The 15239-nt window shown below is 43.4% G+C and overlaps 1 protein-coding gene across 3 annotated transcripts in view; it reads right to left on the reverse strand.

The window, feature by feature from the left end:
* The window catches only part of INTS10 (integrator complex subunit 10), a 32526-nt gene extending 17792 nt beyond the window's left edge, over positions 1-14734 (reverse strand). Inside the window, exons 1-8 of one of the 3 annotated variants that reach the window (XM_010846397.1) lie at positions 14468-14732; positions 11805-11908; positions 10917-11056; positions 8921-9002; positions 8312-8452; positions 7567-7738; positions 6937-7106; positions 6041-6174 (exon numbers count right to left, since the gene is read on the reverse strand). In XM_010846397.1, the coding sequence (XP_010844699.1) occupies positions 6041-6174; positions 6937-7106; positions 7567-7738; positions 8312-8452; positions 8921-9002; positions 10917-11056; positions 11805-11908; positions 14468-14529 (1005 nt within the window). In that variant the 5' untranslated portion in view covers positions 14530-14732. Of the gene's footprint in view, positions 1-6040; positions 6175-6936; positions 7107-7566; positions 7739-8311; positions 8453-8920; positions 9003-10916; positions 11057-11804; positions 11909-14467 lie in introns of all 3 variants that reach the window. The other 2 variants (XM_010846398.1, XM_010846395.1) reach the window with 2 other exon arrangements.
* Positions 14735-15239: the final 505 nt, after the last annotated feature.

Genomic DNA, 15239 nt, shown 5'->3' on the forward strand with positions numbered 1-15239 from the left:
ATCCCACTGCTGGGCATACACACTGAGGAAACCAGAAGGGAAAGAGACACGTGTACCCCAGTGTTCATCGCAGCACTGTTTATAATAGCCAGGACATGGAAGCAACCTAGATGTCCATCAGCAGATGGATGGATAAGAAAGCAGTGGTACATATACACAATGGAGTATTACTCAGCCATTAAAAAGAATACATTTGAATCAGTTCTAATGAGGTGGATGAAACTGGAGCCTATTATACAGACTGAAGTAAGCCAGAAAGAAAAACACCAATACAGTATACTAACGCATATATATGGAATTTAGAAAGATACTAACAATAACCCTGTGTACGAGACAGCAAAAGAAACACTGATGTATAGAACAGTATTATGGACTCTGTGGGAGAGAGAGAGGGTGGGAAGATTTGGGAGAATGGCATTGAAACATGTATAATATCATATATGAAACGAGTTGTCAGTCCAGGTTCGATACATGGTACTAGATGCTTGGGGCTAGTGCACTGGGACGACCCAGAGGGATGATAGGGGGAAGGAGGAGGGAGGAGGGTTCAGGATGGGGAACACATGTATACCTGTGGTGGATTCATTTTGATATTTGGCAAAACTAATACAATTATGTAAAGTTTAAAAATAAAATAAAATTTAAAAAAAAATTTTTTTTAATAAAATTATGGTTTTCTGATGATAAAATTGTAAGGCTAAATACTAAGGATAAAATACTAAGGTTATGGCAGCTTCAGAGTAAAGCTACAGACTTAGAACTTCTAATAACTTAAAAACATATTAATGCTATAAAAGCCAAAACCTACATTATTATGTTTAGGGATACAGCTTAATTAAGTAGTACCTATTTTATAGTTTACTTTTTTCCAATAGGTGACATTATTTAATTTGCTTCCAAAAAACAGTTTGTTGTGCAGTGGAATAAAAATTAAAGCCTGAGTCTTCTGAGAAATAACTGAGAGAAACTGACTTATTAAAAGTGAGCTTCTGTTCACTGCATATACCTTCTCCAACAGTCACCCAGTGCAAGGCATCTGGCTAGGAGTCCTTTTGTCTGCACTTACTCATTTTATTTAATAGTAAAGATTTGTAACTTGCTTTTCATCTCAAATAATATAATGAATAAAGAAGAGGGCCTCGGGGAAAGGCCACTATTGTAAATGCCACTGAGCATGGTCAGACTTTTTGCTGAAAACAAGTAAAGGTAAAACAGCTCCGCTTAATTTTCCTGAAAATTTCTTGAATCTTTTATTCCACCAAAGTCATTGTTATTAATTCAATGACCCAAATTAAATTCTCCCTGTAGATTTTTACCCCACTGAGATCATTAAAAAATACATAGAAGTAAACATGTCTATGAAACAAACAGACTTGGGCTGTCAGGAGAGAGGCTGGGGGAGGGAAGGACTGGAGTGTGGGACTGACAGATGCGTGTCACATACAGGAGACAGATAACAACAAGGTCCTGCTGTGCAGCACGGGGGACTCTATTCAATATCCTGTGATAAACCATACTAGAAAAGAATCTGAAAAAATATGTGTAACTGAGTCAACGTGCTGTACAGAAGAAATGAATCCAACACTGTAAATCAAATATGCTTCAATAAAAAAAAGTACGTATATTTCAGCTAAATATATCCAATCCTCATTTAAAAAAAAGAACAAAGCTCAGTCAGGCTCACTAAATAGAAAAAAAGAGGACCCAAATAAACAAGAAATGAAGGAGGAGAAATATCAACCAGTATAGCAGAAAGACAAAAAACCTTAAGAACATACCATGAAGACATCCTGTTGGCATGAATACACACCAACAAATTGCACAACCTACAGAAATGGGCGCACATCCAGAAACATACAGCCTGTCAAAGCTGAATCAAGAACAAATGCAATTTGAACAGACTGATCACTAGAAGTGAAATACAATCTGTAAAAAAAAAAAAAAAAAAACAAACTCCCTGCAGACGAAAGTCCAGGACCATATGACTTCACTCTGGAATTCTACCAAACATACAAAAAAGAACTTACACTGATCCTTCTCAAACTCCTCCAAAACACTGAAGAGGAGGGAACACTCCCAAAGTCATTCTAGGAAGCCAGCATTATCCTGATACCAAACCAGAGACACTCCAAAAAAAGACAATTACAAGTCAGTGTCTTTGATGAATACAGATGCAAGATCCTCAACAAAATACAAGCAAACTGAATGCAACAACACATATTAAGGATCATACACCATGACCAAGCTGGATGCATCCCAGGGTCACAGGATGATTCAACATATGCAAATCAATCAACGTAATATACACATAACAAAAGAAAAGACAAAAGCCACATGATCATCTCAACAGATGCAGAAAAAGCATGTGATAAAACTCAACGTCCATTCTTGATGAAAACTCTCACCAAAGTGGATATAGAGGGAACATATCTCAAATGTAATAAAAGTCATTTACAACAAACCCGCAGCCCATATAATATTCAATGGTGAAAAACTGAGAGCTTTCCCACTTAAATTTGGAACAAGACCATTTGCAACATTCTCACCACACCTATTCAACACTGGAAATCCTAACTATAAAAATCAGACAAGAAAGAGAAATAAAAGGCATCCAAATTGGAACGGAAGAGGTAGAACCGTCATTCTATGCGGATGACATGATACTCAATATATAGAAAACCCTAAGGACTGCACACAAAAACTATTAATTAACAAATTCAGCGAGGTAGCAGGATACAAGATAAATAGACAGAAATCTGTTGCATTTCTTTACACTAACTATGGAATATCAGAAAAGGAAGTTAAAAAAAGAATCTCATTTAAAATATACCAAAAACAAACAAACAAAAACCCCAGCAACGTAGGAATAAGCCTAACAAAGGAGGTGAAATAGCTGTATGTTGGGAACTCTGATAAAGGAAAACTGAGGATGATTCAAAGAAATGGAAAGATATCCCATGTTCTTGGAATCGAAGAATTACTCTTGTTAAATTGCCACACTACCCAAAGCTATCTACAGATTTAATGTGATCTCTATCAAATTACCTATGATATTTTTCACAGGGCTAAAACAAATAATCTTAAAATTTATATGGAACCACAAAAGACCCAGAATTGCTAAAGCAATTTTGAGGAAAAAGAATAAAGCTGAAGGCATACCCTCCCAGGCTGCAGCCAATATTACAAAGCTGTAGCACAAAAGAGCCTGGTACAGGCACAGAAGCAGACATGCGGCTCAGTGAACGCGAGCGGAGAGCCCAGAAATAAACCCACACGCCTCCAGCCAGTTACCTTCAACAAAGGCGGGAAGAATATACAGTGGGGAAGAGACAATCTCCTCAGCAATGGTGTTGGGAAAGCTGGACAGGTACGTGTAAATCAATGAAGTTACAACTCTCCCTTGAACCATACACAAAAATAAAGTCTAAACGGCCTAAAGACATATATTAACACATGACGCCATAAAACTCCTATAAGAGAATATAAGCAAAACATTCTCGGACATTAATCACAGTTAATATTTTCTTAAATCAGTCACCCAGGGCAAAAGAAATTAAAGCAAAAATAAACAAATGGCACCGAATCAAACTTACAAACTTTTGTGCAGCAAAGGAAACCATAAACAGAACAGACAGACCGCCAATGGCCTGGGAGAAAGTATCTGTATACAGTGGGACCGATAAGGGATTAATCTCCAAAATATACAGCTAGCTCGTATAATTCATATCAAAGAAACAGACAACCCAATCAAAAAACCGGCAGAAGACCTAAAAAGACATTTTTCCAAAGAAGACATACAGATGGCCCACAGGCACATGAGAAGATGCTCAACAATGCTAATTATTAGAGAAATGCAAACCAAACGACAATGAGGTATCACCTCACATCAGGCAGAACGGCCATCATCAAAAAGTCTACAACAATAAATGCTGGAGAGGGTGTAGAGAGAAGGGAACCCTGCTACACTGCTGGTGGGAACGCAAATCGGTGCACCCACTGTGGCGATCAGTATGGAGGTTCCTTTAAGAGACTAAAAACAGAATTGCCATATGATCCAGCAATCCCCCTCCTGGGCATGTATCTGGAGAAACCTCCACCTGAAAAGATGCACGCACCCCAACGCTCACTGCAACACTATTCACAACAGCCAAGACACAGAGCAACCTAAGTGTCCGTCCACAGGTGAGCAGATAAAGAAAAAGACGGGGCACACAAGCACACTAGAGCGTTACTCAGCCACAAACAAGAATGAAATAACACCGCACCAACGTGGATGCACCTGCAGATCATCACACCACGTGAAGTCAAGTCAGAGAAAGACAAACACTGGAAGACATCGCTGGTACGTGGAGTCTAAAAAATGACACAAGTTACTTACAAGACAGACTCACAGACACAGAAAACTTATGGTTACCAAGGGGAAAGTGGGGGAGATGAATCAGGAGGTTGGGGTTCACACATGCATACAACTATACACAGAATAACCAACAAGGACCCACTATATTGCACAGGAAACTATATTCAGTACCGTATAAAACCTGGGATGGAACCTCTGGACTAACGTAACATTGTAAATCAACTGTAGTTAAAAAGAAAAGTTCTACTCCTTAAGCGAATCTCGGAAAAAAAGGCACTCCCCTCCCACTCCCCACCTTTCTCCGCATTCCTTGACATCCAGGGACCCTCCCCGCCTCACACTATTTAGCTTCATCTCCTTATCCCCCTCAGTGATGACACGCTCCTCAATCTCTTTCAAAACCAAAACCTATCTCTCAGGCATCCTGGCTCTCCAGGGTCGTCTCCCATTCACAGGTGGGCAATCTAGTGAGACAGAGAAACACGAGCAGTGCGTTCATTGCTGTGGCAGCTCATGGAATACGTTCCTGCCTCAAAATGAGATCAGGGGTTTACGGAAGGGACCTCAGATGCAGGGGGTCAGTATGGAGTTCCAGATGGTCTGTAGAATTTACAGGAACACAAAGCACATTCTGAGAGGAGACTCTGAGGCCGGAGTCCTGACCACGGGGAAAGCACACGAGCGTGTGCGGGCGGGAGGACCCTCCCCCGCCCCCACCTCCAGTCGCCTGGCTGGTCACGTGAGCAGGCACTCAGGCTTCGGGCAGAACGTCCACCCCACTCCAGGGGTGGCCGCCCCCAGGGACCAGCGTCATAAGACATCAACCAGTAAAGGGACGTCCATCTGGATTGTGATGAGAAAGCGCCCACGTTTTAGATGCTGGGTTACTAAAAAACAAACACTGAATAAAAGACATGTGAGCTGAGCTCACGGGCCTCCAGGGCCCTTAACGTATGAACATATAATCTGTGTGTTCCCTGCCGCAACGTGACAGACAGAGCTGGCTGGACCCATATCAGGTGGGGCGCACTGGGGTCTGGAGCGTCAGAGCAGAGCCTGCTGGTTCGCACACGACAGGTGAGGGCCAGGACGCTCGACAGCTGTCCCAGGCCTGGACCCACCCACCCCGGGGAGGGCACAGTGGAGCCCCCTGGCACCAAAGGCCCAGGACACGGGGTGGGCGAGACAGATGCTGCCCACAGCTCCAAAGACCTTGTGCTCCGGTGAAGGGACACGGACAGCAAGGCAGCCAACCAGGAAAGATTTAAGAACAGACCTCACTAAGGGCCACACAGAATTAAAATACAGGAAAAAAGAGAGAAAACGGAGGGCCATTCGGAGGCAGCCTCAGTGGGGAGAACATCCAGGCTGAGCGATGAGTGGCGGGACCCAGAGGGGTGGCCGTGAGCTGGGCGGAGGCCGGGAAGGGGCCGCAGGCGGCCGGAGGGTCTGCAGCACGGGGGCCTGCTCGTGCCTGCTCTGAAGCCAAAGGAGAGGGTTGGGATTTTATTCTGAGAGTGGAGGGAAGCCGTCAGTGACCGAGAGACGTCTGGTTCACGTTACAAAAACGGAAGAGGCTGTGGGCGCCGGAGTGGGAGCAGGGAGCAGGCAGTGACCAACGTGACCTGTGTCTAGCAAACCGTAAACGTGTCATCCGCTAATAATTATATCTGAGAGAATTACCATGGGTTTTTCTCTTCCCTCGGCTAGTTTCCTCTTCTTATGTATGTGTTTACTGCGATCGATCTCGACATCACCGTACACGTTCGATACGTCCTCCAGGAGAACCAGCGGGACTTGGCTCGGGGCGTTGGGACCTGCGGATGGAGCGGAAAGATCGACACTTACAATGCGGGAGGAAAAGAGTACTTAATACCAGAGGAAACCTACTCAAGTACCGTGTGAAAATATGACCACTATCGTCTCAATTAGCTAAACAAATAAGCAAACATATACAGAAATAAAAACTGTGCAGGTATACACCCGACTGTTAATAAACGTCTCTCTCGGTGGACAAAGCAAGTTCCTTCTTTGTGTTTGTTCTTATGTTATTTACCAAGTTTTTTACAATGATCACAAAGCACAGAACTACCAACAACAGAAAAACTACAAAGATACACATACATTATTTAAATATATGATAATCTAACATATAAGATAATCTAAATGTATGAAATACTATAGGCAATATGCAAAAATGAGAGTTATGTTAGACTGGAAGCATCATGGGTATTTCACCCTGTGATATTTCTATTTTTCACATTCTCTAGACTTGATATGCATACATATTATTTTTTAAAAATCTTTGTCTGTTGAGAATTTACTGTGAAACCTAAGTCAACACTCTACTACATCTGCTGCTTTTTAAAAAGAGGCATTCAATATCTGTATTTAGTTTTGAATACCACGCATCCTTTGATACAGAAGTTTTTAGTGAAAACATACATACAAACCAACAACTCATAAAAGCACTGGCAGTTACTTGGACCCAAGAACAATGTTAAGGTGAATATTTTCATCGTCTTCACCACCCTCAACGAAGCCAGTGGTCCGGGACACTCTAAAATTCTTAAACCAACCTTGGAAGAGAGATGGCTGTATGCTGTTGACATACTGGAATGCGTTCTTAAAGAAGACCAGCATCGTGGAATAAACCACTTGGTTTTTGTATTTTGCATGAGCTTCATTATCAAAGTTGTTCATGTATCTGCAGAGATCCTTCATTCTATGCAAAATGTCACCATAGCTTCTGAAAAATGAAGGACAACAAAAATTATTTAATTACTCTGAGCTTGTCAGCAAAACGTCTACGAGAGAAAAGTGCCCATAGAACCGTTACAACTACCAGACGTGGCTCTGGGCAGGTAGAATTACTGTCCACTGTCTGCAGATGGAGGCAAATTCCCCTTCTGAATCAGAGCAGCATCAGGACAAGAGCTCCTGACACGAATGTGCCAAGTAAGTTCTCTTTCCTCTAAGCACCGAGGAGAACTCAGACTCAACAGCACCTTAAGAGACCATGCTTCCCCTGGGAATCTTTTAATGAAGTGAAAAACTACACTCCTGCATAAATACTGAGAGTTACAGAACCGCCCCTGACAGAGGTGTACCCACATACTATATGCTTCTAGAAAAAAGTATTTTACTTTTTTAGAGATTATGCTATCAAATGATCTGTTGTGCAGTCTTGGAAATGAACGCGTTTTTACCGTCTTCCTTTATCCATCTGCCAGTCACACCTCATTCCAACAACGTTCAAAATCTTAAACAATCTCTCCCAAGGGTCCACAATCTGGGACGATTTTTCCGTCAGCCCTTCTATTATGTACTTCTGAGAGCTACGTTTGCTCGGTGACATTAAATCAGATGTTTCCTGAGCACCTGAGATGTGAAAAAAAAAATTTACAATTAATTAATGTGACTACTTACTTAAAAAAAAAAAAAAAAGCCTTTATTATTTATTTTTGGCCATGCCCTGCAGCATGTGGGATCTCAGTTCCCCGACCAGGGATCGAACCTTCACCCCCTGCACTGGAAGTGCCGTCTTAACCACTGGACTGCCATGGATGCCTCACTACTTACTCTTTATGTGGCTGGTACTTAATAGAGGAAAAAAAAGGTCTGACTTCCCATGCAAGAGGCAAGAACACAGAACCTCAACACGCTTGTGTCCACCCCTGGGGGAGCAGGAAGGGACCTGTGAGCTGGGTCCACGTACGAAGCTAACCTTACAAGTTCAGCAGCTTCACTCTTTCAATCGAGGGGTAAAGCTGGTTCCAGAAAAGTCTTCCCTCTTAAGCGTAGTGTTTTTTTTCTAGGAACCCTCTTTTAAAAAGACTATCAAACTGGTACATATCCAGAGGAGAATAATCAAAACACTGAGGGATTTCTGAGCTGGAAATTTTACAAAATGAAAAAGGACAAAAAAATAAATTGCAAGCTATTCCCACTTACCTTGATGCTGATTCTCTATCTGAGTCGATCTAGTAACATAATTTATGTAAAACTCAGCTGCTTTGTTTAAGTACTTATACAGCAAATTGGCAGGCAGCCGAACGTCGTGGTTGTTAATTATTAGCGGAAGGACATCACACACTGTTGAGAAGGAAAAACGAGGAAAAACTGATTAAGCTGTTTGGCTGCTCTTGGGTTCTGGCAAAAACCAAGTTTAGTTTTTAGTTCACTTGGCCAAGAGCAGATAGGAAGAAAAGAACTCCCTTATGGCACAGTTATTTGAAAACTGCAATGTAGAGGGACGCTAGTGGACGGAGTCAGCAAGGAGACGAAGACGTTACATCATGAGTGACAGGTGTTTATTATTATTTCTTATTATTCACACCCCAATACATGGTTACATGTATTCTTTCAGAGGTATTAACTATTACATAACAAAAATTTAGAAGTTGTTTAAAATGCTTTCTGAACCAAAAAAATTAACAAGGATTTAAATCCCACAATATGAAGAATTCCTTTGCTTTCTACAAATGACCTTATTTCTGAAATGACACCCCCAGCACATTCTACTGAGCATAAGGAATTAATACGAGATGCAATTTTTCTTACCGAATAATTTTCTAAAGCAGTTGACAGGAGATTCTTGTTCCTCAATAGTCTCAGCCTCTAAGAGTGCCTCCCCAAGGCCAACCTGTTTCAAAACACACCTCATCATTTAAACGTGTTAAGTATCAGATGTCCGAATTACATGAAGAAACAGTGCATCTGATTTACTGATTTACAACATAGTTTGTATATTCAAACTTCCCTGAGAAACAAGAATTCTCACTTTAAAGGCTAGAAAACAAGAGAATCCATCAGCAACCTTGCCCGGAAGGGAATCCCACGTTCATCTGTCATCTTATTCTCCTCTGAACCAGTAAAATTAAAACACCAATCAAATGTCTAAAAAACTTAATGGAAGCACTGGAGTTAGACAGAATGATAACAGAGATGAAGAGATTTTTCTAAGAAATTTGGAAACTGACTTTATTCCCTACACCAAGATGTATTATGTAGACAAAACTTCGCACTTGCAACAGTTGCCAGGAGTAGCCAGTCGCACAGCCTGGACTAGGTAGGACAGAGCGGTTTGGGTCTGCAGGCCACCGTCCCATTCTGACACCCTAGCCCAGTGGAGAGCTGGCTTGCACAAACCCACCAAGACCTCCGCACTGTCTTCCCTGCAACCTGATGACATGGGGTGAGAGGAGGGGTTACCCTGTGAATGATTACACAAGGCCCGAAGTTAAAGTCAGGGAGGACTCTAGGTTGAACATTGCCCCCTGCAAAATTTATGTCCACTCAGAACATCAGGATGTGATCTCTCATGTTTATCTTATAAAAAAGGTCTTCATAGAGGTAATCAGTTAAGATGAAGTCATTCGGGATCAGGGTGGGTCGTAATCCAATGACTGGTGTTTTTATAAGGTCGTGCACAGACACAGGGACGACACGAAAAGATGGCCAGATGACAACAGGGGCGGGAACTGGATGATGAAGCCAAGAGCCAAGGAACGACAAGGATTGCTGGTGCCCTGGGAGCCAGGAAGAGGTGGGCACGAGTCCTCCCCAAGCCTTCACAGGGAGCACAGCCCTGGCCATGCCTTGATTTGGGGCTGTGAGAGAATACATTCCTGTTGTTTTAAGGCACCCAGGTTCTGGTACTTTGTTACAGCAGCCCCTTGAAACTAACACACAGAGATACAGAGAAGGTTAACCGGGGCAGCAGCCAGGAAAGTGGAGCCAGAAAGAATAAGCCAAAGGGTTTGAATTAAGAGTTAATCATCTGAAGCCCAGCTCTCCATTACAGGCGATGGGAAGTGATGAACGCAGCTGCAAAGCAGGATGCTGTCCACCTCGAGGAGCGACCGCACGCTGACTAGTGTCTGCCAACAACACTCAGTAACGACTGGACATATGAGGAAAGGGCAGAGCAGGGAAAAAGTGACCACATGGCATAGCCATGTGAAGAATGTGCCCATTCACACTACCAACTATGGCGCGCCTTTAAATTCAAACACAGAGTTGAAAACTATGAAATAGATTATTTTAAAAAACTCTACTATACTTTACAAATTGAAAATAATTAGCACTTTGGCCACCTGATATGAGAGCGGACTCACTGGAAAAGACCCTGATGCTGGGAAAGATTGAAGGCAGGAGGAGGAGGGGATGATAGAGGATGAGATGGTTGGATGGCGTCACCGAGTCAGTGAACATGAGTTTGAGCAAGCTCCGGGAGATAATGGAGGAGGGAAGCCCGGAGTGTTGCAGTCCATGGGGTTCCAAGAGTCGCGCATGACTGAGCGACTGAACAAGAGCAACAACAATAAAAGCACTGTCATAGCTTGGTGCTTATTTCCTTACTCTGGTAAGACAATTTCTACTGGAATTTCAGAGTCCGGTAACAGTGACATCCTTCTAGCTTTACCAACAAGGATTCCTTTGATTTGAGTTCAATCTTTCCTGGCACTCCTCAGAATGAGAATAATCTACTTTAGAATAATACACACATTCTAGCTTTTAAACGTACTTGTGACTCCACTGATCAACTTTATCTTACCCCATGTTGCACCACGGTTTCAGGGAAGCGTCTCAGAAGTAGAAGCAGCATTTCTGAACGTTCCAAAGTGTTGAAGCATTGTTCCGTAACCTTCAGTAACATTTCACACTGGATTCGCCCAGGAAGAGTTTCAAATAAACCTGTACACAATACATTTCACTTTGTGAAGTCTTTCAGAAAGAAAATGCAGAAGCGAAAGAGGACAGAAGGCGTCGTCATGCACAGAATGGGATATACTGAGTGAAGAACCGCTTCTTAGTATATAAGTGAAGTATCTTTGGGATTCATTAAGTAAAAGAACTGCTACTGCGGATTTCACCCACAACCCGGAAGGCTTCCAGGTCAGGGTGTTGGGCATAAGATGTTTGTGGAATGACCGCGAAATATCTGGAGGCCGCACTGGATCTAGAAGAGAAGAATGACGTCTGGGAAGGGTCACAACAGTGCTTGCTGCCGGCTGAGATAAAAAGCATGCACATCAGCTGAAATGGCGTGAACCATCTACTTCCTTTTTCGTCCAGAATCTGAAATATTGGATTGGCTATGGCACCCAACACAGAATGAAGGTCAATGAGAAAGGTCATAAATTACTAAAAGATTCTCTCCTGTTCTGTGGAGGTCTGCATAATCTACATATGCTTTCTGATTACTGCAGAATCTGTGAAAATATATTCAGTTCCCAGGCTAATATCCACATCCATTAATAAATTTAAAGGGTTCTAAGCAAATGCTCAAGGGACCAAGTGACATCTGTAGAGGCCAAGAACAAAACACATACATGGGTACCAATACTACAGATGTGGCTTTTTTTGTGTGAAATTACTACAGACAATTTGACATTCTGGAAGTAGTAAGTTATACACTATTACGTTATCACTTTGCTCTTACTTCTTAAGAATTGGGTTTGTTTATCCTGTGAATCGTTTCTTAATGCTGAGGTAATAATGCTGATCTCTCTCCACACCACCGGCTGATCTGGGAAATTCACAAACCTATTTTTAAAAACGAATGCATTAAATTAAAATGTCAGATTCTATATAGCATCCAAAAAAGAAAGTAAAAACAGTAGCATCACAGAAAAACACATTTTTCTTTATCCCAAGTGAATACATAGATAAACCAAACCAAAATAAAGATATAAAAATAAAAACTAAGAAAAATGAGGGTCCTTACAATAGACTTAAGCTTTTATAACAAGTGAAAAGACAAATGACCATAATATGTAAAGCACTCCTGAAAAGCAAACAAGGAAAAAAAAAACCTCCCCAAAGAAAAAATCAGTTCAGTTCAGTTCAGCCGCTCAGTCTGACCCTTTGCGATCCCATGAATCGCAGCACGCCAGGCCTTCCTGTCCATCACCAACTCCCGGATTTCACCCAAACTCATGTGCATCCAGTCAGTGATGCCATCCAGCCATCTCATCCTCTGTCATCCCCTTCTACTTCTGCCCCCAATCCCTCCCAGAATCAGGGTCTTTTCCAATGAGTCAATTCTTAGCATGAGGTGGCCAAAGTATTGGAGTTTCAGCCTCAGCATCAGTCCTTCCAATGAACACCAGGACTGGTCTCCTCTAGGACGGACTGGCTGGATCTCTTTGCAGTCGAAGGGACTCTCAAGAGTCTTCTCCAACATCACAGTTTAAAAGCATCAATTCTTCGGCATTCAGCTTTCTTCACAGTCCAACTCTCACATCCATACATGACCACTGGAAAAACCATAGCCTTGACTAGACAGATCTTTGTTGGCAAAGTAATTTCTCTGCTTTTCAATATGCTATCTAGGTTAGTCATAACTTTCCTTCCAAGGAGTAAGCGTCTTTTAATTTCATGGCTGCAATCACCATCTGCAGTGATTTTGGAGCCCCAAAAAATAAAGTCTGACACTGTTTCCACTGTTTCCCCATCTATTTCCCATGAAGTAATGGGACCAGATGCCATGATCTTAGTTTTCTAAATGTTCAAGCTGATTTTAGGAAAGGCAGAGGAACCAGAGACCAAATTGCCGACATCTGCTGGATCATGGAAAAAGCAAGAGAGTTCCAGAAAAACATCTATTTCTGTTTTATTGACTATGCCAAAGCCTTTGACTGTGTGGATCACAATAAACTGTGGAAAATTCTGAAAGAGATGGGAATACCAGACCACCTGACCTGCCTCTTGAGAAACCTATATGCAGGTCAGGAAGCAACAGTTAGAACTGGACATGGAACAACAGACTGGTTCCAAATAGGAAAAGGAGTACGTCAAGGCTGTATATTGTCACCCTGCTTATTTAACTTCTGTGCAGAGTCCATCATGAGAAACGCTGGGCTGGAAGAAGCACAAGCTGGAATCAAGATTGCCGGGAGAAATATCAATAACCTCAGATATGCAGATGACACCACCTTTATGGCAGAAAGTGAAGAGGAACTAAAAAGCCTCTTGATGAAAGTAAAAGAGCAGGGTGAAAAAGCTGGCTTAAAGCTCAACATTCAGAAAGAAAAAATGGGCAAAGGCAAATCATAGAAAAAATACAAATAGCCAAATATCATTTGAAAAGATACTCAGTCTTACTAGTAATATACTGAACACACGTTTTTAAAAATAGCAAGATGCTGTTTTCTCCTGCGCATGAGTGCTTGGTCACTTCAGTCGTGTCCAACTCTCTTGTGACCCTATAGACTGTAGCCTACCAGGCGCCCCTGTCCATTGGATTCTCCAGGCAAGAATACTGGAGTGAGTTGCCATGCCCTCCTCCAGAGGATCTTCCTAACCCAGGAATCGAGCCCACATCTCCGGCATTGTGGGCAGATTCTTTACTGCTGAGCCACTGGGGAAGCCCTTTCTCCTGTGGCACTGGCGAAAATTAACAGCTGATGGAAAGACTGATAATATCCAAGTGCTGGCAACGCTATGGGAAAGCAACACTTTTACACACTGGCCATGGAGATGTAAACAGGAATGGCACTTTTTGGAAAGCAGTCTGATAGTACATCAAAATTTAAAATCCACGCACCCTTTGACTATGCAAACCTATGTTGAAGAATCTAAAGAAAAACACCAAAACCTGAGTACAAAATTACTTTCTGACACTCTTGAATATAATCTCAACCAACTGGAAGCTCCCTAAATGTCCCCCAATAAAAGAGGGGTGAAATGCTCTGCAGACGTGAAAAAGAACTAAACAGATCTTTACATGTTGACCTGGAAAAGGGTCCATCGCGGTGGGTGAGCAGTAGCGCTCACTGCGGCCACCGCTCCCCCAGAACCTACTCATGTGTGCTGTGTGTGCTGAGGCCAGGAGGGACTTCCACTCATTATTCTCTATGCTTCAGTACTGTCTAAACTTCTGAGAAGAGCGTGTATTATTTCCAAAATAAATGACTGAATAGAAGAGTTTTAACAAGAACAAGACCTAGTTAGACTTCTCTGCAGCTAACTGAAGGCCTAGACCCATGAAAAAGTACGCTTTAGGTACCGGACCCGCAGAACTTCAGACCTCCCCGCAACTCCCTCTTCGACAGACAGAAATCAACTCCCCACCCCAGGAGGTCGGGGCAGCTCCCCACTCACATGTCGTAGAGCAGCCTGCCGGCGGTGGCCGTCCGCTCCGCATTCCGCTCGATGGTGTACATCTCATACTGCAACACAGCCGGGGCGGGGTCAGGCCCTCTGCCCCCCTCCCGGCCTGCTCCTCCACCGTCCCCACCCCTGGAGGGCCTAGGATCTGGCACCACCTGCTGACACTGACCATCAGAGGCCCCCACCCCCTCATTCCGCCCCGTCCCTGGAGGTCCTAAGGTCGAGCATCACCTGGCGACACAGACCCTCAGAGCCCGCCCCGTCCCGCCCCTGGAGGTCCTAGGGTCGGGCAACACCCGGTCAATGAAGCCTCAGGGCTCGGTCGCTCACAACCCGGGCCCAGGTTAGTGCAGGCACGGGATCCGAGGTCGCCGGCGCCCAATAGGCCGCCGCCTTCATCATCGGGTTCCCGGGAACGGTGTGTAGGTTTCTGCGGTTCATGCTACTCTGATACCTTTACGCACAGCGGCGGTGACTGCAGACCCGCGGCATTCCCCCCTTCACGGAGACCTGAAAGGCCAGAAAGGTAGGGGCAAGTGAGGGAGGAAGAGTATTTAAGACAAAAAGCTCAGAAGGGAGACAGCATGAGAGCCAGTCCCATCAAAGCTCAGGATAGTTGGAGAGTAAGGGAGGGGAGAGGTAAGAGATGAGTTAGGACAGGGGGCCAGGGGCTTGGAAACCAACCAAAGTATTGGGGTTTGCCCTGGCACCAGTGAGGAAGGTTTTAAGCATGCGAGTAACCTCATCAATTTCGTTCTACAAC

Source organism: Bison bison, unplaced genomic scaffold (assembly GCF_000754665.1).
Source record: "Bison bison bison isolate TAMUID 2011002044 unplaced genomic scaffold, Bison_UMD1.0 scf7180017864236, whole genome shotgun sequence".
Taxonomy (NCBI): Eukaryota; Metazoa; Chordata; class Mammalia; order Artiodactyla; family Bovidae; genus Bison; species Bison bison.